We start from the raw sequence: 25,347 nt of genomic DNA, 5'->3' as shown, positions 1-25,347 counted from the left end.
AGGGGCTGAATTTGTCCTGTTTTTCCCTTACTGGCCTTCACTGATCTCTTTTTCTTTTGTAGTCATCACCACTACAGTATCTGGTTGTCTTCTTATAAGTCAGTTTAGCACAAGTGTTTTACAGTTTGAAGAGCTGACCTTGCACACGTGCAACCACAAAAGCCAACAAGCTCACAGAGGACTGTTCCCTCCTCATGACATCAAGCATGATGTGACATCCTTAAAACTACATCACCATTATTGTCTCAAAAATCATCTTCCTTGCTGATTTACGTATCTGCTGAGCCATGAGCAAGACCTGTTGAAGCATCTTTTCAAGAATAGTAGATGCTACCAGTCACTGCAAGATCTTTGTAGTTTGGATTTTCCTGCATTTCAGAGTTGTCACGCTGTCGAGGAGGGTTGGAGAGCAATGACGGTGTTAGGAGACCTCCATGTTCTGCTTCCCAAAAGATGGGTTTGCTGCTCTGCAGGACTTACTGCTTTAAGAGGTCAAATGAACTTTCACAGGCAAGACTGTATAAATCTTTCCCTTGCAAATCAAGATTAATTTCCAGTACAAACCAGGGTGAGTGAGAACCACTGCTGCTAGAGGCTGTCCAAGGTTTTGCATTGACCAGGCAGGACCCAGCAGGTGAGGATCCATCTCATCCAATCTGTCAGGCTTGAGCGACAGATTTCCTGAGGAAGTGCTGACGAAGCGTGTTACACTATTTTCTCAGCCTTAAGGAGAGGAGGCTGCTTCCCTTTGTCTCTGATTAAAATAGATAGTGCCTGTTTCCATGGTGATAAGAGATGCTCTGAAAAACACTATTTTGGAAACCTATAGAAGCTTTGATAGTGCTGTGCTCTAGTGGTTTTATTAAAAGATAGTAGTAATAATAGTGAAATGCCAAGACCCTTTAATGGTGTAATGAAGAATTGGATTAAAATAGAGACGTATTACCTCTGGTTTGGGAGTCCCTCAAGCCCACATCAGAGGAAACTGGGGAATTAAACTCAATAAATAACTCTACCTACTTTTTGTGTTCTGATATTCTTCCCAAGGCATCTCTTGTTGCACTCTACTGAAGGAAAGATGTTGAGCTAGAGGGACCATTGATAAGATCCTGTTCGACCTCTCTGATGTCCTTGTATCACTGAACTGGGAATAACTGAGACAAATAATACTCCTAGTGATTTTGATCATGTTACACAAGTTAACTGGCTTGCATTGATATGATTCAAAAGAGGACACGCATCTAACTGTGAAAATTTTCAGAAACATCCAAGTCTCTTCAGAGCTGGACTGGCCAGAAAGCAAGGAGTCATCTCACATAAAAAATGCAGGGTTAGGAATGGCTGGTCCTTTCACATTGGAATGAAGTAGGAATATTTCCCGTTGAAGAAATCTCATTTAGGTTCTATGAGAAACTGAGAAACCTCGTGGCTGGGTGATAGTCTCAGGTTAGGACAGAGGAAAGGCTTGTGGACAGGACAGAAATAAGCATTAATTCACTAGCTGCAGATAAGCCAGTGCAGGAAGGTGAATACACACACCTTCTGTGGGCACATCATAACATCATGCTGAAAGCAACTTTGGTGTGACCGCTTTCTTTCTATGCCTCTGCCTAGAACTTGCATCCTGCATTGAAGATGTCTTCCTGACACTTTTCTATGAAATACTTTGATGAAAATCTCACCCAACATCTCCAGACCTTCACAGGCAGGAGCTACAGTCACCAAACTCAAAGCCTAGGTCATCTCTGAATGCAGAGCTCTGGAGATCACAGCTCTGGGACACTACTGGGAATAAGAAGAGGTTACTCTGTGCAACAGGAAGGCAGAGCTCTGGGGTGATTTTCTGTACCGAACTGTAGCTGTACTGAGGATAAAATGAAACAGAATTTGCATAGCTCTCCATTTCACAGAAAGCCGGGGGGGGGGGGGGGGGGGGGCGGGTGACTGATCTCAGTAACTATTCACCTTCTGACATCAGAAACGTCCGATGTAGCATACAAGACTGCCGTCGCGAAATCCCTGATCAAGAACATGAAGCTCTTTCCCCTCTTCACAACTGCGTCCTGCTTCACGCCCCCAGGTCCCTCTTTCTTTGTACTACAAGTGATGAAGTTTTTTTTCCAGATCACATGAGCCAGGATGAAGGGGGAAAATCCTGCCAGGAACAGAGATGGGCTGCAACTTCAACCTGATCAGGGGGAGATACAGAGCAGTACCCTGAGAGCTATATAAGAATGTGCTCAGCACAAGAGCAAACACTTTTTCAGGTGAAGGACTCTCATGAATCAGCCATGCATGTGAATGAAGACGCTGTTTCAAGGAGGCTTGGGGCCACTAACAAAACATGTTTGTATTTCATCATCGCTACCCTTGTTGCGTTACTCGTCTTTGCATTAGCCACCATCATGGTCTTAGTCGTTCAGAGGACGGTAAGCAATTTCTTACTTTATTCATTGGCTTTTTCTTTCTTCTTCTTTTTTCTAATTTTTTTTAACCTACTGCTCTCCAAAAATTATCCTGTGGCCAGAAAATCAGTCACTGCCTCCTGTTATAAAATCACACACATGAATTAGGGGAGAGAAAGATAGAACAAAGAGGGAGAGAAAAGAACTTTCCAAAAAAGATGACCTTCCTCCATGGGCAGCCTTAACCTTCTAGCACACAATTTCTACTCTGTAAATGGAAGTGGAAAGCTCATGATCCAAGATGCAAGCCACCATCTGTCCTGCCTAGTTAGGCAGAGAGGAGGTGGAGAGAAGCTATATCAGTGTCTGCTACCTGGTTTTATATGTGTCTCCTGTCGCTGCTACAGAGAGTGACCACTGTCCAAGATGGTCTGGTAGTGTCTACATGTGTTTCTCTGAAATATTGATAAATTTTAGTAATGGACATAACAGAAGACATCTCTATGTGTGACACTGTGTGGTGCTGTCTGCTGGGCTGCACTGTGATGTGGTGAAGCAGAGATCTCTTGAACTACCCAGAGCGCTGGATGGGAGCAAAGTAGCTCACTGTCCCTCTTTTTTTTGTTTGTCCTGTTCCTGGGTGTGATTTTTAATGCAATAGCAGAGTTATAGCAAGGATGACTGAAGGATGTAAGTGGGTAAGGTCTGACAAAAACAACCATTCTCTCTGCTTACAGACATTTTTTCCTTCTTAAAATAAAGAGGATTGCTCTCAAGTGAGACAGTTAGAGCCCAGGCAGAGGTACAGGTGGTGGTGAATATAAAAAATGCATTTCTAATCTTACCAGGAACATTGCCATGAACTTTACTTGGGTAAAATGACAGGTTAGAAGGTTCATAGGCTTTGAAATCTTATTGCAAAAATCTAAGTGCTGAAGTACCTCCACTACTATTCATAGAATGAAAGCACCAGCACAGGGCTGCTGGAGGAAGTTGGCCATGGAAAACAAAATATGATCTTTAAGCTCAATATTTTCTCTTACTAAATTCACCCTGTGCAATTTGTGTGTCTTTGTATGCACATTACCCAGAAATTAAGCTATGAAGGTTTGACTGATATGTCTTTAAGTTGCACCAGAGAGGAGTCATTTACCTGAAATCAGTGTTCTTCCAAAAGAGAAGCAGTTTGGGCACAGTTAGAATGAGACATGGGGGTTTTCAAGTGATAAACCGTGGGACATTAAGGGAGATCTTTAGAATAACAGCCTGGGTAATTACAGAATTGCCACAGCTTTCCTACATAACGAGGCTTTCATTTGTACTTATTATGAAAGTAAGCATTAAATTACCTCTCCATCAGGATAAACGCAGTTACACTAGTTGCCAGAGGAACAATATTACTGAAAAAGTCAAGGTTTTCAGTTAAAAGAGTAATGACATTATTGCAGCTGCTTTGGAAACGAGCTTGGCTGAGGGAGAAAGTAGGAAGCCGAAGTGTATGAGAAACACAAATAAAATCGAGCAGCAATTTTACACTGCAAGAGCAATTTGGCAGTAAAAGCATAACTTCTGTTCTTGTTCTCAGGGAGCTGAAAGACCCACAGTTCAGAAGCAGCATAGTCATTGTCCATCCATGACTGGTCTTGAATTTCCAGACCAGGGAACAAGTGTTGATTCTGTGAGACAGGTTTCTCAAGAAACTCTAGGTCTTGCTCCAAAACCACTTTAGCTCATGGTCACACTATCAACATAAGGCTAGGCACAAACTCCTTTGGTAAATATAGTTGTGGCTGGGCTGAGAGTAGTATTGACTTCAGTAGCTCCAGGACAGGAGGTCTGGGGGCTTCTTGTACTTGGAGCCCTGTGGCTATTGAGTTCTGTTGCTGTAGGGAGTAGAGCATCATCAGTTGGCATAATTATTTTCTTTGTAACTTCTCAAGAGAGGATTAATATTTTGTGTGATCAGCCTCTTGGGATGATCTGGTTTTCCCTCCAGATGATGTCAGCTGAATTGCATGAGTGATCCTTGATTGCAGGGGCAATGGTGGCATCTTCATGCCCTCCCTGTGCTAAGCTGAGATAGAAACTTTTATTTTCTGCTATCCAAAGGAGTGTTAGAGGGTCTTAGGGACATTGCGGGCCTTGTCACCCGTGTCTCAGGTACCACTGCATTAAGAGGAGGGTTCTGGTGGCAAATAGATCACACAGTTCCCTAACCCCACTGCAGGTACATGGAAGTTGGCTGCTTGTCTTCCTTTTGATGAGGTCACACTTGCCTAGTTTAAGATGAAGGAAGATGCCTTGGAAAGGGAAAATCAAACTGTGTAGAAACAAGGCATTCGCATCACCCAAAATCTAGATGCCCTGAATAAGGGAAATCCAACACGAAAGACCGAAACAAAAAAGCAGCTATCATTCCAAAGCTGCTTCTCTGAATATAATGGTACTTCTAATATACACTGTCCCCTGCCCCCTGTATTTTCCAACAGCCCAAGAAACTTCCTTTATGCCTTGTTTTCAAGAAGGGTGGCACAGCACAATAGTGTCAGATCTGGGAAGTGTCATTTTTTGGAACTAAACTGCCTTTTTCGGAACTAACCATGTACAGTGCTGAAATCAATTAATTTCTTCAGCTATCATCTGCAGAAACCCTTGGCTTCAGGCCATTCGGTTGTCTCCATCTTTGCCAAGTGACTTTATTTTTCTCTGGGATAAGAATTGTTGCTGTGTGGTGGTCCGTAGCCTTCATTTTTTGTCTTAACACTATTATAAAAGTGCTAAAACCTCCACTCTTCTGCCTGCTGCACTTCATTGCTGCTTGTTATATGTATATCTACATATCTGTGTAGATATTTATGTCTATAGAGAGATATATGTAAAATCACTGAAAGAGTATGGGACAGAAAGGACTAGACAAATGTAACTTTAAGACAGATAGACCCTAGCAAATCTTAAGCTGTACTGCAAGGCATGCTGTATCAGACACCTAGGCCACCTACCTCTATGAACAAATTCTGTGTGAATGTCCAAAGTCCATAATCTGGGACGGTCCGTCACTGCTCGGGATTTTGTAGACTTCACATTTTTAACCTCCAAACTGCGTGGGCAAATCTTTTCAGCAGTTAAGGCATCAGGGTGGCAAATGGTAAGAGTCAGTGCAGATATTTCTATTTGCTGATCTAGTCTTCAAGGCTTCTGGAGTCAAAAATGTAAAAGCCCTTTAGCAGTGGGACTGCCATAACCAGAAATTGCTCCTACAGCACCTAGCAGGTTCCTGCACTATTTGGTGATTTATGTCTGCTTAAAAATAATCTTGCCACAGGCTGCCCCAATCGGAGCCTGTTGGCCCCCTCTGGTGGACAACCCTGACAAAAAGTAAAAGAAAAAGAACCCCAAAACTCTGAAAATTGCCCCTGAGAACAGACTTCCCACTTGTTGAGCACCACAGGAAAGCCACTGAGGCATTTTAGAGGAAAACTGCGCTGTTCCAACTCTTGCCATTGGTATTCTGTACAGTAACAGTCACCTGCTGTCTAGAGGTGTCACTTTAACAGGTTTTGTCAGTACTGTAAAAACTGAATTTCACACAGGGCTCTGTTTCCTGTGATGCTCATTATCAGATCAGCTGCAGGGACGGTGCTCAGCTTTCTGGAGTCTTCACATCGAGTTTCTACATTTGCGTCTTGGCAACTCAGTGCCACCTACCTAAAGTGCCACTGCCTTCCTTCCCCCTCCACCACAGACGAGTGATGATGGTTTGAGGGTTTTTTTTTTTTCAAATTGCAAAAATTCCTTTAAGGACTGCAGTCCAAAGAGCTCATCCCTGCAGAGCTGCTGTGCGGACATGCTCTTGGAAGAGCCCTGGACCTAGTTAAACTGACCCCAAGCCAATTTCTGGGGGACTGTGGTTTGGAGGTGTGTTTTCTTGGGCTTTCTAGAGGCAGATACACACTTCAGAGATCTCTGGTTAAATGAGCAGTCAGCTCCGACTCATTAAAACGACCCTCTATCAGCACCAGTCTCTCTCAGCTTGGGAAAAATTCTTGTAAAATGATTAAGGGAAAGAAGAAGGAAATTACTTTCACTGGCACCTGATTATTATTTTCTCTAATGAAGCAAACTCAAATTATTCTGCTTGCTGAGCAAAGACTGAAATCCTTCAGCAGCAGCACCCAGATCACTCCAGACAGGATGAAATTCATTGTCATGAATTCTTCCTGAGCTGGCACTACAGAATTTAATCTCTTTGGACTCCTACTGTGTACCTCTTTGCATTCCAAATTACAGCATTACATGCAATATTTTTGCTGTTAGAAAAGAAAGGAGTAATGCCAGCAATATTTCAAAGCAAGCTCTAAAGTTTTATTTGAGTATCTACTCAATTGTCACTAAAATAAATTGCATTAGTATCTGCTGGTTTCACCCACTGGGAGATTTCCCAGGTGCGACTACAATACATAAATACATTTTAATTTTGTTTCTGTTGTCCTGACTACAAAGCAAGCTGTGAGCCATCAGCCTTGTCCTGCACACCATCTCCAAGGGAGGGCTGCAAGGTGAACACCTCACTGATGATAATGTCACTTTACTAAACACTTCTTTACAGGCAGCAGTAGATCTGTTGCCTGATTTCATTTAGTATAATCTAGTTGGGGACAGAGCACACCCTTTCTCTCATGCAAAAATGCCTTTAATTCTCCACAGAGGGCAGAAATGCTCATAAAAAAGTATGCACCCTGAGTGCATGTGAGAGGGACAGACTAGTGCAAGGGTCCAAGACAGGAGCTGAGACGCTCTGGCAGATGGTCCTTGGGAGTGTTTTCAGCTGAGACTGTTCTCAGTCCCATATTTGATGATACATGTGTTTAGGATCCATGAGAATTTGCAAGGGAGGATGTTGTGTAGGGGACCAAAAAGCTTGGAAATGCCTGTTGTTTTTTCAAACTACAGCTCTAGGTTCCCATTCTCCTCCTAAGCCAGCAGTCTTTCTGTACAGCTTAGGAAGGTCACCTGGAGAAATGCTGTCTCAACAGATAACTTCTTCCCTGTGTTACATAGGTGTGGGGAGAGAAAATTAACAAGGCATATATTACAGATACCCAAATTATGAAGCACCTACGCCATCCCTGTCTGCAGGACACAGCATTTTGGACCAAAGGATAACATTGCTTTGCCAGGAGCAGATGCAGCTCTATACTTCAGCCATGGTTGAAAACATGGTCATCTTAGGCCAAAGTCTAATTAAAAGTATTCTTAAACATTTAAGGCTAGAACATTAAGTACCACGAACATACATAACATGACCTCTCTCACTGTCCAACCTTCTTCCTTCTCCCCACACCACACATCATCCTATTTACACACATAAAGAAAGTGCTTATGTTTTAAGACCACTATGGATTAAGTTGTCCCACATCACATGCATGGTGTGCCTCATTACTCCTAGGAGATATTAGATGGTCTGCTAAAGCTGGTACCAGCTTCCTAACTTTCTTCTTCTTGGACATCCTGGTTGGTCACTGGAACAGGCTCCCCAGGGAAGTGTTCACAGCACCAGGCCTGTCAGAGTTCAAGGAGTGTCTGGTTGATGCTCTTAGTCATATAGGTTAGTTTTAGGTAGTCCTGTGGGGAGCAGGGAGTTGGACTCAGTGATCCTTATGGGTCCCTTCCAACTCCAGATATTCTGTGGTTCTGTGATTCTATGCTAAACCGGGCCTGCCCTGCTTACCACAAAATTAACCCAGGTCATTGCTATCCAGATAAGAGGAGCTGGTTTAGGCTAGCCTGAGCAAAAACCACTCCCTGATACTGAAATCACTGTGGGACTGCCCAGTGTGTGTGAGTGAAGGGATGTGACACAGAGTTTCAAGCACTGAGCCACTCTCAGTACCTTTCCTCAGCTGTTGGGAGAACTTCTTTGCTCCTTGAGGGCATTGCTGGATGTTTATGAGCTGTCAGTGACTTAACTTGTGAGGAAGTAATATGCAAGCGAGCACAAGCTTCAGGGTTATATGTTTGGATAGCAGAGAGGTGTGATAAAACAGAAGCAAGACCACAGATGAAGCCTACCATATTTCATGCTTGGAGCTTGTTTCCTGAGAAGTTATCAGGCCATGCTGCTGAGGACAATTTTCCCTGCCATTTTGACCCTTGGGTTTACATCCCAACAAGAAGTAGGAGGAGAGGTGAAGCAGGACAACACTGTCACTCTCAGACCTATGTTGGGGCTCTACAGCTTTTATTTTCATACAACTACTGGCTTCCCAGGGACACACACTGGCTCTCGAGGGTGTCCAGTCTCACTCTGTCCTACTCTCTCCAAGCTTTGCAAGCCAGAGTGAGGTTTTCAGGGCTTGTGCTTCCAAAAGAGCCCTAATAAAAACCACACACATTTCTTACCTCGCTGAGAGAATTGCTGGCTGTGTCAGAAATGTAGATTTTCTACATTAGAAAAAAAGGGCTGCGTTGAGGGATGACTGGGGGTGATATCTGGATGAGTGCAGAGAGCTTGCCAGAGCAGTTTCCTCCACAGCATTCCCTTGCTGACCTGTAGGAGCCATACATCTGTAGTGCCTGGCACTGGCTCCCTGTGCATCAGGCTGTGTGTTGCCTTCATGGCATCCAATAGAAACTTTTAAGATCCACTTTTAAAGCAGGGTTGTACTTGAACATGGATATGCTGTGCTCCCAGAATAACCATCCCTTCTCTTGGTTGTCTTTCAGGCAGCTGATCCTGCCATGGAGGCCATCGCAAAACCTATCAGCACAGGTAACATACCTAAACAATACAAGCAATTTGTCTCATCTGTAATGCAAATATTGCCCAGGAACACAAATAAGCAAATTGTGAACATCTTAACGTTTCACATAAAGTTTGTTCTTGGTGAAAAGCCAAGGTAGTGGAAAAAAAAAAAAAAAAGAAGAAAAAAGCTTTCAAATTACTCGGTACCTCCGGAAACCAGCGCATGGCTGAGGAAATAACAACTATGTCTGAATCGGCCCTGAGGTGTCTTTGCAAGAGAGCCTTTTTGCCAGAAGATGTGAACATCAGTCTGACTATTAGGTCTTATTTTAAGGGCTTGCTCTTGCACATGTGGGCATAACATCCCTGTCTTCACATGGGTGCAAATGTGTTGGCACATATTTCAAAACAACTGAATCTCATCCCGCACTGTGCGCCCTGGAGCAGTCATGTGTTTCCTACTGGTTTGTGGGGAAAAGGGAGAAGGGAAAGGGTAGGTCTAGAAGGGACAAGTGGGGAACAGCAGCAAGAAGCACAGAGCAAGGAATTAAAAGAGGCAGAGTATGAGCACAGGGAGCTCAAAATAGGAAAAAAACTGTCTAACTAGAGTAGCAGAGACAGTGTACCGAGGTTCTGCTTTTCCTTAGCATAAACTGGGGGGAGCACTATTTATTTCATTGACATTTCCTCCCTGGTTACAAGGCCCTTAGCACCAAGTATTTTGACTTCTCGCAAATACAAGTTCATACTCAGTCCTGAAGGACAGGAGATACCATTGCCTCCCACTCTACAGAAGGGAAACGTGAAGCACAGTGTTCATCTAGAATCGATGGCAGAATGGGAAATTGAAGTTCAAGGTCCAGAAAGTCCTAATCACATAACCATCTTTTCTGCAGCTGACATAATGTATCATTTGGGCAACATATTCTCTAGCTTGGATAATTTTTTAATCCAGGACTCCTCAATATTGGGCTTGTTTCATAGCCCATAGATCTCAAAGTAGTCCCTGCATTGTCACTGTGTCCTTTCTGAGAACTGCACGTCTTGCTTAAGCATCATTTTTTATGTTTTAAAATTTCTGTAACCTGTAGGGATTTTCTTTTCCCCTTAGGATGTCCCTAGGACATCCTAAGCACATATTGCTTTCTCTTTATCAGCCTAAGTAGCTCCTTAAGTCTTTCTTAAGTCTTCTAGTGCTTTATTTTGTACATGAAGTTCCCCAGAAATAAAGGAGGGTCTGAACATACAAGGCAGATTTGGATAAGGGCATTGGACAGTCACATCATAGCATCTAGTTCCACCCCTGCCATGGGCAGGGACACCCTCCACTAGCCCAGGTTGCCCAAAGCCCCATCCAACCTGGCCTTGAACACTGCCAGGGAGCCAGGGGCAGCCACAGCTTCTCTGGGCACCCTGTGCCAGGGCCTCACCACCCTCACGGGGAAGGATTTCTTTCTAACATCTAATCTAAATCGACCCTCCTTCAGCTTAAACCCGTTAGCCCTTGTCCTGTCACTACACTCCGTGATAAACAGTCCCTCACCATCTTTCCTGTAGGCCCCTTCAGGGACTGGCAGGCCGCAATTAGATCTCCCTGGAGCCTTCTCTTCTCCAGGCTGAACAACCCCAACTCTCTCAGCCTGTCCTCATAGGAGAGGTGCTCCAGCCCTCTGATCAGCTTCGTGGCCCTCCTCTGGACTCTCTCTGAGAGTCACCAGAACTGTGCTGGTTTTCATGGCTGAGTTTTACCACCAGTTGGGAAGAGGTACTGAAAGCTGTTGGTGTGGAGTCTAGTGACTGGCAGAGGAGGAGCCACAGAGACTGTATCTGTAGGTCAGTATTATTTCAAAGCAAAGCACGAGCAATACTGGCATTCCCAGGGCAGGGAGGAGAGGTCTCACTAATCCAAAAGTGCATTTTTTTTTATATATATATATATATATTTAAATTTTCATACCAAGAAACCTGTGCCAATTGCTTTTTCTCCTGGCAGGTGCCAGGCAGCAGGAATGTGCTCTCTCCAGGACTGTACAAGGTGCCATTTCATTAGCCAGAAACCTTTCTGCTTTTGGGTCAATATCAATTACAGGCACCCTCTTGTTCTGAATTCTGCTGCTAAATCTGAGATGATGGCATTAGCAAAAGACAAAAGAGGGAATGACAGAGAAACCCCACAAGGCAGGAAGAGTTGCTGAAAGCTGTTTGCGATGGGTGTAAGTGCTCTATCAGCCCACCCCTCATTGCCTATCAGTATTGTCTGTCTCTGGCAGGGTAATAGGGCATTAAAGTGTGAGCAAATTACAATGGCCTTTTATTTTTCTCTTAAAATGCATAAAGCAGGGCTAATTGATTAATATATCCCAGTGGGTAATTCACTGAGGACCCCTCAGCAGGGAACTCTGTCATACGCCGCCAGGCATCGCTTGCTGACTTCTAAGCAGGGAGTTGCAGCAACCGCTGCAAGGTCCCATCCAGCAGTTGCTGAGTGGCAAGAAACAGAAATGTAAGAAACATTTCAGGATGGGGACTGTGGTGAGGCTGAAGCTGCTGTGGATTTAGATTTGGATCTGTCTCTGCCTCTCAGGCAGCCCAGATGTTGATAGCATAATTTGGATGTATTTTGTACCCACCTTGTTCACAACAGGGCTTCGAAGCCCTGCGTTGTAAAAGTGGGCAAGCAAGAAAAAAATGAGCATTGCTGACTTGCCAGGTTGGTGCTCAGGCTTGCTCCAGCCCCGTGTTGGTACCGACAGGAAGCCTGAAGGTACCTACATGTGTAAAACATCTCGGAGATGCTAATGGGGGATGCAGGACTGTGCTAGTGGGAACAGCTGGGCTTCACTCAGGCAGAGACTGTATTGTAATGCAAATGGCAGTGGTCCAAACACGGCTACATCTCTGAATTAATTTTGTAATATTAAAGCAGGAAAAACATTATTTCATTTAGATTTCCAATGAGATTATGTTCTATTATTAGCTAAACACCAGTGGGCACTAAAGCAGATTTATAGAAGGTTTGCGTTCCTGACTCAGCTGTCAGTCCTCAATGGATGGGCTTGCAGGAATCCACAAGCAGTAGCTGAGAGCGATGCAATGTCAGCTAATTAAATGTTTGTGTGAAAAATGATATCAGCCTCCTCAAAACCTCTGTGCCTTTGTCAGTGGAGTACCTGAGTAACAGGGGGAAAGAATTAAATTCATCATGAACTAAATGTTTGTGAAATGTTCCTTCCATGGAACTATTTCTCTGTGGAAACTCATCCCCATTTCATAAATATCAAATCATATATTAATATGGGCCAGTGAGGTATTATTGTTAGGTTCATATTTTGGAGGGAAACTAAGTCACAGAGAAATTTATGACCTGCCAAATATCTGCAGAGGTTCAGCCCTCATCAATTCCTCGCTGTCCTCTCTGAGCCTCGTCTCCCTATGAAGGTTGTAATCCTGGACTGATGGCTTTTCTTGTTATTTTGAACTACAAAGACATGATACCAAAATCTATCCTCATTTACAGAAGGAGAAACCCGCAGATAGATACGCACACACGCGCACGCATGCACACACAATATTTATGTATATTTTTGTCTGGCAGTAAGATCCATTAGCAGCTGAAAGACCAGGAGAGGAAATCCAGCACCCCAGTCACAGTTTCTATGGGAAATAGGTTCCCAAATAAAAATCTGACTCTGAGAACTTAAGATAATACAGGTGACCTTCACAGCCTTGCTATCCTAGAGTAAATCAGTCTGAAGCCAGAGAAGCAACCAAGCCTTTCCAGGTTTGCAGCAATATCTCTGTGTGCAGTTTGGCCTTCTACAACTAAATCTGGTCTCTCTCAGCCTGGAATTGTCCAAGTGCAACACTACTGAAATTGCTGGGGTGTTAGTTGCAAATCCCACGATGGTTCTTCAGAAATGGATCTCTCATGTTTAGACCACATAGATTTTTGCTTTTTCACCTTCCGTACTGTGTTTGTGTGCGTGTATGTGAAACTGTATAAGGTTCCATCTGCTTGTGGGAGGTCAGGGCAGATGAGCTGTGTTTCTCAGTTCAAAAAAATTTGGCAAGCCTGGGCTTGCAAATGCTAGAAAGAGTGCGCAGGCATCCTCCTAGGCAAGCATCCGGAGGAAACTGCAGCTAGAGAGATTCCAGTTAGTCATAATGGGGGCTGCTTGCTTATTTAATTAATAATGAGATGATCAGTATTGCTACAAAATGCTGAATGTTAGATCTTCTGTCTCTCCAATACTTAAAACACAAATTATAGATGAGTATATATATATGTATTTGAAAAGCTCATTAAATTATGTGACCTATGCTATACTGACAAGCAGGCTAGAGACTTGAATAGTTCTGGCCTTAAATTCTACAAGTTTTGCAGTAGTCAGGTGTGCAGTGATGAGAAGTTCATAAGAGGTTCTTAGAGGTTCCTAAATTTGGAGGAAAGGAGGGGATACTTCTGAAGTTTACATTTTTGGAAGGAGGTTAGATTGCCAGATTAGTTCAGTTGCCTTTCAATGCACAGAACCAGAGTGACAGTCCTCGGGCTCCTGAGGACCAAAGGCGCTCGGGGACGTGTGGCTGGCACAGCCAGGAGCAGAGCCCAGCTCTGTCACTGAGCCCAGGAGAGGACATCACCCAGCTGGCACTTGTCACAGCATCACAGCAGCTGTTTGCAGGACACTTAACTGGAAGGAGGAAGTTAGCTACAGGGACTTCAGATAGTGGCTGCTGAGAAATAAAATCAGGCAAGTTCTGCTAAGTCTAGCACACTGACAGAGATGTATGAAATCACCTTGCCTAGTTTTATAAGCAATTAAATTGGTGGGGGGTACAGAAGAATTGAAAGCTGTTTGCTGCCTGCCCATACTTCTTCACCTCGTAAGACAAGTTCAGGTTTTTGACCTGCTCTTGTGCCTGTCCACACTCAGCCTCCAGCTAGTTGTAATGCCATGTGCACTGCGGAGGAATACTGCTGTGACTAGTATGAGGACAAGCCTCAAGAACCCCATTTGAGGGGCTTTCCATGTCTGGGTAGCAGCACTTTGCACTCTGCTATGCCACTTTCAGCTCTTGGTTTCACTGCCCTTTGACTGTGCTCCCATTATACCCATCTCAGAGGTGGGGAAACTGAGGCAGCCAGCAGTGAGGAGAGTTCCCCAGGCAGAGTCATATCTCCTCAGACCTGGCTGGCAGCAGCCCATGCATCCACGTGTCCCACAGCCCTTGGGTTCCTCCTGGCTGGCAGACATGGCCTCTTTAGGTGCTGTGTGTTTTGATGAGACTCTTTCCATTTTTGCACCATAGGTGGAAAGCATGGGAATGTCAGTGAGGTCACAGCTTCACTGAGTCCCATTTCACAGTCCTGCAGCATGTCCCCTTTGGCTTGGTGGGGAAAAGTTGCATTAAGCTCATGGAAATAGTCTGACCCTTTTCCTCAGGGCTGTGCTCTCTGGACACTCATCCTACAGTAAAAGGGGTCAGGAAGACAAAAGTGAAATATCTCCTGATAACTTCTTTAGGATGAAATAACCTAAAGGCTTCCTACAGAGACTCGTTCCTTATCAGCAGCCTTCCTTCAGGCAGCCTGATCTACAGCATCCATGCATCACAGTAGACAATGAAACCAGTGTCATCTTTTTGGTACTTAGTCCCAAATGTGGCTTTGATTTTCCTCCTTCTCACAGTATTCTTCATAGAATCATAGAATGGTTTGGGTTGTAAGGCACCTCAAAGATCATCTAGTTCCAACCCTTCTGCCATGGGCAGGGACACCCTCCACTAGCCCAGGTTGCCCAAAGCCCCATCCAACCTGGCCTTGAACACTGCCAGGGAGCCAGGGGCAGCCACAGCTTCTCTGGGCAACCTGTGCCAGGGCCTCACCACCCTCACGGGGAAGGATTTCTTTCTAACATCTAATCTAAATTGACCCTCCTTCAGCTTAAACCCATTCCCCCTTGTCCTGTCACTACACTCCCTGATAAACAGTCCCTCACCATCTTTCCTGTAGGCCCCCTTCAAATACTGGATTTTTAAGCTCATCTAATCCTATTGACCACAGTGGGATTACTTCTGATTTACAGTGTTATGAGTGCAAAGCCAGTTAGGTGATGTGATCCAACATATCCATCGATCAGTCCTGAAACTCAAGTAATTTCAGTCTCTCCTGGCTTGCGTTGAAATGTTTCAGATAAAAGAATTAATTTGAGATATAAAACTAGAAAACAGTTATAAGCTGTGTCAGCAGTGCAAGAGCCGGAAATGTCTCTATAAAACAATGGTTTTTCCATAAATTGCCTTCTCAGAAACACAGCTGATGTCACCAAATAAATGGCTTAAACACACGAACACATAAAACTTGCTGACATCAATAAATGTAAGTATAGCTTTGGAAATGCAAAGTGCAGCTACTTCAGTGAGTCCTAGATCTTGAGAGATGCCATGAATATCCTGAGACAGTTCATGACTGATCGGGCTCCTGGCAGCACCAGGCTGTTTGTGTGCAGGCACAGCACTTTGCTTGCTTAGCAGATGTTGCAGGACCGCAGCTTCCAAAGTCTGCTTGAGCAGCAGGGGAATTTCTGCTTTATAGGGTAAACCCCCTAAATGCCACTGAATTTCTGTAAAAATAATCTCCCTTCTTGCAGGACACTTGTGGTGTGAGTCGGCTCCGGGTGTTGACTATGCATTATCAGAGCCTGATGCTACCGTTGTAACAGCTTTAGTTTGAAATACGGGCCAGAAAGGTTTTCTCCTATCCTATGTCGTATCTCCACATCTCTGCAGTGTCTGTGCATGCACTAAAACACTGTATTGACATGACTAACATCAGGAAAGTAGGCTTTGGTTTTTTCTTTGGGGATTTCCAGTGCAGCCAAGGAACTTTGATACATGACTTAATCATTCTTGGAGGGCAGTCAGCACCTGCTTCCCTCAAAAGTGTTTCAACTACTGAAATCAGAAAGATTGCAATTCTTTCAAGATATGCACAACCTCCTTCTCCAACCGAGTGGAAAGGGTGCAATGTTACAAATCACCAATCAGGGTGACTTGTGTGTGGGACGAGCTTCTCTCTGATTTATCCATCCTCCTGACCAAGCACCTCTTAGAAATCAGGCCATGCAGATACTGCAAGGGTCGGGAGATTTGAATCTCTTTTTTGTACCCTTAGTTTCAGGAATCCTATGAAACTTAAGATCCTTGTCTCACTCTGCATTTAATAGACTCCTTGTTCACATAAGGAGGAAGAAACATGCCATCTGATGTCATGGAGTAGCATCAAGATTTAGCAGAACTTAGGTTTGTGTCTTTACTGGTCCTCCAGAGACCCTTGTAGGGGGGGTGACTCCTATCAATTTTATAAACCAAGTCACAGGAAAACTTAGGTGATTTGTCTGCCCTGGGAGAGGGGAGTATAATTTGGTAAGGCTTTACTGAAAAGCCTTCATACTTTATTCCTGGTATTCAGCTGTAGAAGAAAACACAGGAAATTCCCAATCTCCCATCTGAGCTCCTATGCACATCCCTTCCACAGCTGCAGCAGGGCCAGGAGATGTAAAGAAGGAGAGCCAGTGCAATGAGAAATAATCATTCATCTAGTGGAGGATGTCCCTGCCCATGGCAGGGGTTTGGAACTAGATAATCTTTGAGGTCCCTGCAACCCAAACCATTCTATGATTCTATGACTCTGTGGTCTGTCAGGTTGCAGCCATGAGGATATACACTATTCTCCTGAACCTGTATTATGTCTGTGTACCCTGTGGGCTGCACAGGGCGGTGCAAACTCTGCTCTACACAATCACAGAGTAAAGGAGCATTAATCAGTGCCATTCAACGAACGCCCAGTAAGGGAAGAGGAGGAAAGGCTTATGCAGAGCAGATGGGAAGGTGAAATGTGGCTGGAAAGGAGGTGACAGGCAAGAGGAAGCGGTAGGATGCGGGTGCCGGGATGCCGGGATGCGGAGCCGGGATGCAGGAGCTGGGATGTCGGGATGCAGCAGCTGGGATGTCGGGATGCGGAGCCGGGATGCAGGAGCTGGGATGTCGGGACGCAGAAGCTGAGATGCCGGGATGCGGAGCCGTGGCAGCCTCGCGGTGCCGACAGAGCCACCCGCAGTCCCGAGCACGGCCGTGGGAGGGAGCCGTCCCCCCGCGGCCGCGGGAAGGAGCCGTGCCCTCAGTGGAGGGAGCCCTCCCCGCCGTTCGGGGGGGGAACCGACCCCGCCGTGGGGGCAGCCGTCCCCGCGCGGCCGCCGCCGCCGGGCGCTCTGCGGCGGGGCAGCCCCTGCGCCTCCCCGCCCCGGCGCTTTGGATTTTGGGGGCATTCCCGTGACACACAGCTGCCTCTTGCACGGAACCGAGGTGCCGGCCGTGTGCGCGCCCCTTCTCTGCCGCTACGGCGATGCAGGCAAACGCGCACGCAGGAGCAAAGCCGTCCCGGCTCCAAGAGCAGGCAGCTTTCGGGTCTGAGCAACCAACAGCCTCACCTACAGTCCTGGCGACATCCACATTTTAACCGTGAGAGAACAGAGCGACGTTTCAAAAGCACCCAAAAAGCCATTTTCAGAAGTATGTTCCGGTTCAATGTTTAAAAGCTTCTTTCCGTAATTGCACCATACAAATAATTCGGTTAAATTAAGCTTATCTGCACATAATTTCTGCCTGGAAGAAGGACAATGAAAAAGATAATTTTTTTGTCTGACAGCTGCAACCTACCAGAGCTTTAGACCGTTATAACTTTACCGGTCAAGTTACACTGCTATGCTTTCCCCATGCAGATCAGATATTATCAGCCAAGGAGTAAGAACAAGTCTCCTACATGCTGTTCTTGCTGCTGCTGCTTGTCACTTTGGAGCTGCTGCTGTGGAGTTTGTCCATAGCACAGTTATAGCAAATAAGAGAGCTGCCAAATGCTGACAGCATTTTACAGTACAAAAAAATCAGGAGTGGTCACTTAACCTGTTGTTTCCTTCAGGGAACACGTCCGAAGACTATTTAAGAATCCTACAGAATGTCCCGACCAAGACAGCCGCTGCGTACGTGAGAGGTCAGTGGGGAGCCCAGTGGAGGGCAAGAGTTGGCAAAGAGAGATTGCAGAGCTGGCTAAAGAGCAGGCTGTTCATTTTATTCAAAGTGGTTTTAGTGGCAAATAGCTTTTTGACCAAATGGGCATTTTATAGGAAAAAAAATCCTTAGCTTTCCTGAAATGTGGGTGTGTTTGGTAAACCCCCTATCTGATCACATAAACTTTTTTTTTTAACTTGATAAGAAAAAATAAATAAAGAGATGCCTTCTGCACTCAAACATGGGAATATACAGCTCCAGTATTTCCCAGTATTGCAGAGGGCCATTTTCACTGCATCTCCTTCTCTTGGGTTTCCCAAGGGCTGTGTAAGTCCTTGGAACTTTTTAATGCCCCACCTCCATGTGTGAACTCCCAGCCATCTGGCCAGGGTCTTTTCTTGGAGCTTCCTGCAGGAAAACCACTGAACAGGTATCTCCATTTACCAGGAACTACACTGCGGCAAGTCACATAAGGCTGAATTCAGGTCACCAGAGCTCAGCGGCTCATTTTAAAATTTGTTTGCTTTCCTTTCTAGTGTCCAATCCAGTAAACAGTTCAAAACTGAGCTTGTTTGAGAAGGGTATTTGTAAAGACATCCAGTGCAAGAGGGAAGAGCTGGTGATACAGAAACAAGGCATCTACTTGATCTATTGCCACTTGAACTTTCATTTTCCCAACTGTTCAAACAGCCCAACTGACCTCAAGATAGAGCTCCTCGTGAATGACAAAGTCAACAGGCAAACATTATCCACATGGTGTGCATCAGAAACGTGCCAAGAAAAGACTTTTAAGACCTTGTTCTATCTACATTTGACATACCTGAATGTGAAGGACCGAATATCAGTAACACTTAATCATCCTAAATTCTTGAATGAAATTTCTCTTCCCAATGAAAATGTTCTTGGGGTCTTGAGGTACAGTGATGATATGTGAGCAGCTCTCTGACTTCCCACTGCTGCCCAGACTTTCTCTGAACAACAGTAGCCTGCTTTTACTAGGCAACACCTTGTTTTAAATTTCCTATCTTACCTCATCACTAGGGTCAACAAGGAACTTTGTGAGTGTCCCAGAACAAAACCTAAAACACTGCAAGACCCACACCTGACAGATTCCTCTGGTTTGGCTCAGGGTAGGATTTTTGTTGGACTATCCAGCATGTAGCTCACAGATCTGCCAACGGTTCCTCAAAACAATACTGTGTAAACACAGATTAAAATGTAACCAGGTTATGGGAAGAATACGCACTATTGAGATTTTTTTGCTAATGGAATGCTGGCAAGGTGCCTGTGCTCAGGAGATGGGGAAATCTTTTTTAACTGAATTTTATGAAGTAGTATTTTGACGTGGTCTTTCCAAAAAACTAACAGTGAAAGCTTGTAATCAAGGCTTTCTTTACAACTGGAGCATGCAACCACAACTGTGGAGCAGATTTATGGATAGATTGTACAAAAGCAAAGATGATGAAATTATTGACTCTGAGGTTGTAGCTAAAACTTTGGGACAGGACATAGGAGATACAGGACTTACAGGGTATTTTCATGCTGCCTTCTGCTATGGACTTTATGCAATTCACTTCCAAATGTCTTTCTTTTCACTATTTATCCATCTTTTCTATTTAAATATTAAGCTCTTTGGGGCAGAGACTTTGTATATGCACAGTGCTCAGCCTCTGCCCTCACCTGGGGTTTCTAGACCTTTTCATAACGAATATGAAAATAGTAACCTAGTTGCAAATGTAGCCACATAACAAAGTGCATTACGATACATTTTCCTCCAACCCTATCCTGCCTGTTTGGCAGTACCCGGCGTGACACCAGACCACACTGGTGTGCAAATACACGTCTAACATCTGCACTTTCTGGAAATCCAAGATTTAGATCCGAGGTCCGGACTTTCCCAAAGACAACTTCAGATCTGGCCCTCATCTGAGAGCTGTGGTGTTTGGGCAGTCCACGGGATAGATGTTATTTGAGCTTCTTTGGCTTACTCAAAGCTTAGATAATGAAGGCAAAAAGAGTAATCTCAGACCCTCTTATTCTATGAATTGCAGTAACACAGGCATTTATTTGAAATTTAATTCTTACAGTGTGGGGATGGAAGGGACCAAAAAGTTACAAAAGCTGGTACCAGTTCACTCGTTTGTCTTTTCCCTTCATCCCTGTGATCCAACTTAGGTCTCTTTTCACTGGTATTCGAGTTTTTTGACTTGCGTACCTGTACCTTCTTTCCTTTACATGACTAGAGCTCGGTGAGCTGATCACATCAAAACATCTAGTCATAGATTTAGGTTCTGGCTTCAGAAACCCAGTGTTTTATTATTCAAGCTTAGTCGATGTTGTCAACTGATGTAGCTTAGTTTGTGTGTGCACACTCAAAATACTCCTAACAGCAGAAATTTGTTACTTGTGTTATGTCACCAGAAACTGATGGTACCTATTGGTGAGGTTTCAGCCCATTGACCAGATGACTTCAGAATACACAAGAAACTTTCAAAGGGTCATGAGCAATTGATATGATTCATTGCTAGAAATACCTACTTTCTGTTTTGATAAACGTTGATTAAAACAAAAATTCCTTTTGCTATTAATGGGTAGGAAGAAAAAAAAAAAAAGGAAAAGAAAATTGAATCCATGTTTTCTTTCTTTCTTTTCACCTTAAAGAAAAGAAATCTGTTTTTATAACAGTCAGCTTAACCTGCCTATGACATTGTAACCCCCACTGGGACCTCCTCACCCCTCCAGGCCCTACAAATCTCTCATGTCTCTGAACAGGGATTTTAACCTCTATCTGCTTCCACCTTGATACACATGACTAATGCCCAGAGAAGTTTAAGCAAGCCTGGCAGTCAGGAATCATAGCTCCTGAATATAGAAAAGGCAGCGAATGAATGAAAATATGCATTTACTCTCATCACACACACACACACACACCCCCGCCTTTCCCTGAAGGCTTTGAATTGAAAGAGAAAGACCATTCTTCAAAAAAAAAAAAAAAAAAAAGAAAATCTCTACATAGGATGATTTTATTCTACTCTTTTGCCAGATAGAGAAAATCCTGACAAAGCAGTGCTAAGCTCCTCAGCGCCAGGCTTTTTAATACCACAGAATAAAGCAATCTGGCCTCTACTCCATTGCCTCTGAGAAATAAGAATAAATTATAGTCATAAAGAGAACCCATTAATAGTGTGCGATTTTGCCATCCGTTAGAAAAATGTTAAATAGCTTTCACTGAAACAAGACCCTGAGCCAAGCAACAGCCTCCACGCTTTCTGGCAGACTCCAAGTCACTTCATTCTTTCATCCTTTTTCCTTCTCTTATTTCCTATTTTTTTGAAGCAGGTAATTTTTCACAACAATCCTATACTAAAAAAAAAAGGTCCAGGTTGATCCTTCACTGAATGCCACATCTTTTCAGCAACATCAACAGCAATGCGCTTTGTGGAACAACCCGTTCCCACGATTTCAGCTTCACCGCTTGCAGCAGACGAGCTTTTCTGCAGGAGGGTCCTCACGGTCCTCACTCTTCTGAGGAGCACATCAAGACCTACGGACCTTGCTCTGGTTCCCCACCACAGGGCTCAGCCCATGAGAAAGGGGGGACTACTGAAAGCACTGAAGTCACGGAGAAATTTTGAAAATTATTCCCCTTGTCCTCAGATGTGGCAAACGTGTGGCTTTCTGTGCGTATGCTCTATTGCTAACTTGACCAGAAACAGGAAGCATCAGCAATCTCACGAGCAAGTCTGCTCTGTTGAGGTTTCTTGGCCCTTCTCAGACACTGAAAAAGTTGCACTTTTAAGCTGTTTTCTGCTTGGCTAAAGAGCATCTATGGGAGATTATATATGCCATTGATAGGAAAAAATGTGTATTATTGGCTAAATTCTGGCTGTTGTTAATTGCTATAGAAAAAAATCAGTTTAACAGGGACTTAAATTAGAAGTGAAGTCAATGCAATACACTTCCATCCAAGCTCACCCGGGGGCAGCAAACCAAAATCAGATCAAATTTAATATCAGAGATTACAGAGTTGGATCTGAACTTCACCAAAGCTGTGAAGACTTTGAAACCAGGATTGCAATTAGACTTCACAAGGCCTGATAACACCTCCCGTGAAATTGGCCTGAACCCAAACTCCTTAAAGCTTAGATCTGAAAATTAGGTCATGGCTTATCTGGCACAGATTTGCTATTTAGGCTACGCAAGCATTTACTGAGGGCCTTGGGAATTCTGCATTTACTTCACTTCTGGTTTTGTTTCATTTTATTTTGGTCAGCACTTCCCACAGGGAAGAAATACCATAGTCACTTAGAGAGAAATCCTTTACTGCACCATGAGCCAAACCAGAGGCTGTGTGCTACCTAAAAAAGCACAGCTGTCCTAAAGATCCCACTTGGATCAATAGTGCATTGACCTTCTTCTGCAAGGTAACTACCTGACTCTGTGCTCCTCTTACACACTCAGATGCCTTTGGAGAGCAAACAGCACTCTGCAAAATCCTTGGCCACTTCCTCGTGCTCTTAAATTATTGTTCTTCATAATGTTATTAGATACAAAAATTACAAGCACCTCTATTTTTTTTTTTTTCAAGCCCCCTATCCTTAAGGTAAAGTAAGAAACGGACTACTCAACAAAAATAAGCAACCAAAAACCAAAATAAATAAGAAGCCTTTGCTTTTTGGGGCCTCTAACTAGGCCTTACTCACAGGTCTTTAAAAACTGGAAGTGATACAACTTGTGCTTGGTGCAAATAGCAAGGGAAAACCTCAAAGCAAAGGCAGCTTCTGTAGGAGGAATAACTGTAAAAATGCAAATTCTGATGAGCAACAGTTGTGACAGCAGGAGTTGCACTCAGTAACCTCAAAACCTCTTCCAGCCTTAGCTTTTTATGGTTATAATAGGCTCAATTTCAAGAAAGGACAATGGACTGTGAGGATACAGAGTCATGGAAAAATGTTTTGGAAGAGCACATTCTGCAGCTGTGCCTTCCCCACATCCCCCCACCCCCCCCCCCCCCCCCCCCGAGAAGCTGAGCTGAAGTGGTTTAAATTCCCAATTTTTCTTTTCAGTACTGATCCCAGGAGCTTGAAGATTTGGGGTGGAGGAGGGTAGAGAACAAAGAAGGACAGCACAGCACATTCTAAAATTCAGGTGCTTCCAAGGAGCGTGAAGGTGGTGAGCCCCCAGAGCCTGACATTTGCATCAGGGCTAGAGCCTTCAACACCTTCACGCTCAGCATCCCCTCTGTGCTGCAAAGGGCTTGCTGCAGGCAGCAGCCACCCTCCGTTGTTGTAAGATGAGGATGTTGTACACCATGGGTAAAGTCATCAGTTTGTCCTGAGATGCCATATCCTGCAGTATTGGTACGCCATTTCCCTTCAGCCATGTCCACAGCATCTAAATTTAGATCTCTATTTCCCTCTATAGCCGGAGTGAAGCAAGAACCTCCAGGAGGTGAGTCAGAGCACCTAAAATAGCTGCCTAGATAAGACATTGTCAACTGCTGAGTGAGTCTTTACTCAGTCCGGTCACTGGGTCCTCAGTCTCAACAGTTTCATTTGATTCAAGATAAATAAAAGATTATTTAATCTGTGGATTTATAATTTATGGACACTGTCTACTGAAAATTTATGGTCACTTTCTACAGCTTCCCACAGAGCATTGCCTGTGCCTTGAGGCCATGTGAGGCTCCTGGGAAGCCCACGTCTCTTCAGCAGAATACATTTGTAGGTAAAACACAAATGCCAACTGAGCAAAGTTGTTAGATTTATGGAAACAAAAGAATAAGATTTGCCTGCTTAGGTCATTTTCATTCCCACCAGCACCTATTGCTGGGACTTGTCCAGAACTGATAGAGGGAGAGCAGCATTTTGGAATTAGGCACCAATTCAGTACTTAGGTTTTCAAATTACTGTTTTCTCATCTAAAACTGTTTAGTAAATATTTGACAATTTTTTCATTCCTTCAGTTTACATATTTTTTTAAATTTTCTTGGTTTTCTATTATTCTGCTTCTTCCTCTATTTAATTCTTTTTTTCAGTCTCTATTTCTGCATAAAAGTGGATGGGGAAAAGCAAATAAAATATAAAGTAAAGGGGGGAAAAAAGGAAGGAAACCAAAGAAGCATGAAGAATTGGAAAAAAAATCCCACCTGTTTGAACAGTTAAATGAGCTCTACAGAAGCTCTAACTCCAAGGATGTGAGTGAATAGCAGCATATGTAACAATCTGAAAATAGGTATTTCTACAGCTTATGCTTTAGAGGAAGAATAAGTTTAATGCTTAAACATAAGACTTTTTATGCAATTTTTTAATACTTTATATGAATGTAATTCAACCAAGTTCTTCAAGCTTGACAGTGGTAGAAGAGCAGAACTTTTGCCTCTGGCAAGCTGAATTGTATGCAGTATAGCAGAGCCTTTATATTTAAAGGGTATTTTTTTCATGTATAAACCTGACTGTGTTGTGAGACAGTTCTTTGGGGGCTTTAGCAATAGACACATATTAAATGTCAAAATAATTATATCATGTAAAATTAAATCGTTCTATGTTAATTATTGCAGTTTAAATACTCAGGACATGGGTGTTTTCCTGAATAAAGACATCTGTTTCATAACATGGTGGTGAGTGTGTCTTCAATCATCTTCAGATGCATCACAAAACCTGTGTCCAGGTAGATCATAGAATCGTAGAATCATTTTGGTTGGAAAAGACCTTTAAGATCATTGAGTCCAGCCATGAACCTAACACTGCCAAGTTCACCACTAAACCATGTCTCTAAGTGCCACGTCTACGCATCTTGTGCATACAGACCTGATCCTGCAGCCTAGCCAAACCCAAACCTATTCCTCATGGGCGAGTTCACCTGATGCTGGACCACAGCAGCCCTTTGGACTACCTGCTTGGGCAGGGGGCTGCAGCGAGCATCTGCCCTTCTCCAGGAGCACGGACCCCCTCTAACAGCTGTAGCAACGTTTGCACAGGTCTAGTTGGCCTTTTACTGACTAAGGTCCTGAAGCTAGAGAAGTGCTTATGAAATTTTGGCTGGTTTAAATGTGTTGTGAGCTGAAATACACCTTAGAGTGAATGGGGGCTGGTTGGCTGGTCCCCTGCTGCACAGTTCAGACCCGCAGCAGTG

The 25,347-nt window shown here is 44.0% G+C and overlaps 1 protein-coding gene across 2 annotated transcripts; it reads left to right on the top strand.

The window, feature by feature from the left end:
• The first annotated feature begins 2,017 nt into the window (after positions 1 to 2,017).
• Positions 2,018 to 24,804, top strand: TNFSF8 (TNF superfamily member 8). 2 transcript variants are annotated; one of them, XM_054848404.1, is made up of 4 exons: positions 2,018 to 2,429; positions 9,129 to 9,174; positions 18,125 to 18,196; positions 18,750 to 24,804. In XM_054848404.1, exons 1-4 carry the CDS (start codon positions 2,235 to 2,237, stop codon positions 19,145 to 19,147), a joined length of 711 nt encoding a protein of 236 aa, XP_054704379.1. In that variant the 5' UTR covers positions 2,018 to 2,234; the 3' UTR covers positions 19,148 to 24,804. The 2 variants fall into 2 exon arrangements, with proteins under 2 accessions (XP_054704379.1, XP_054704380.1); XM_054848405.1 differs by lacking the exon at positions 18,125 to 18,196.
• The last annotated feature ends 543 nt before the right edge of the window (positions 24,805 to 25,347 follow it).

This window comes from Grus americana, chromosome 20, assembly GCF_028858705.1.
Source record: "Grus americana isolate bGruAme1 chromosome 20, bGruAme1.mat, whole genome shotgun sequence".
NCBI classification, from domain to species: Eukaryota; Metazoa; Chordata; class Aves; order Gruiformes; family Gruidae; genus Grus; species Grus americana.
This window is presented reverse-complemented; position numbering and strand designations above follow the sequence as displayed.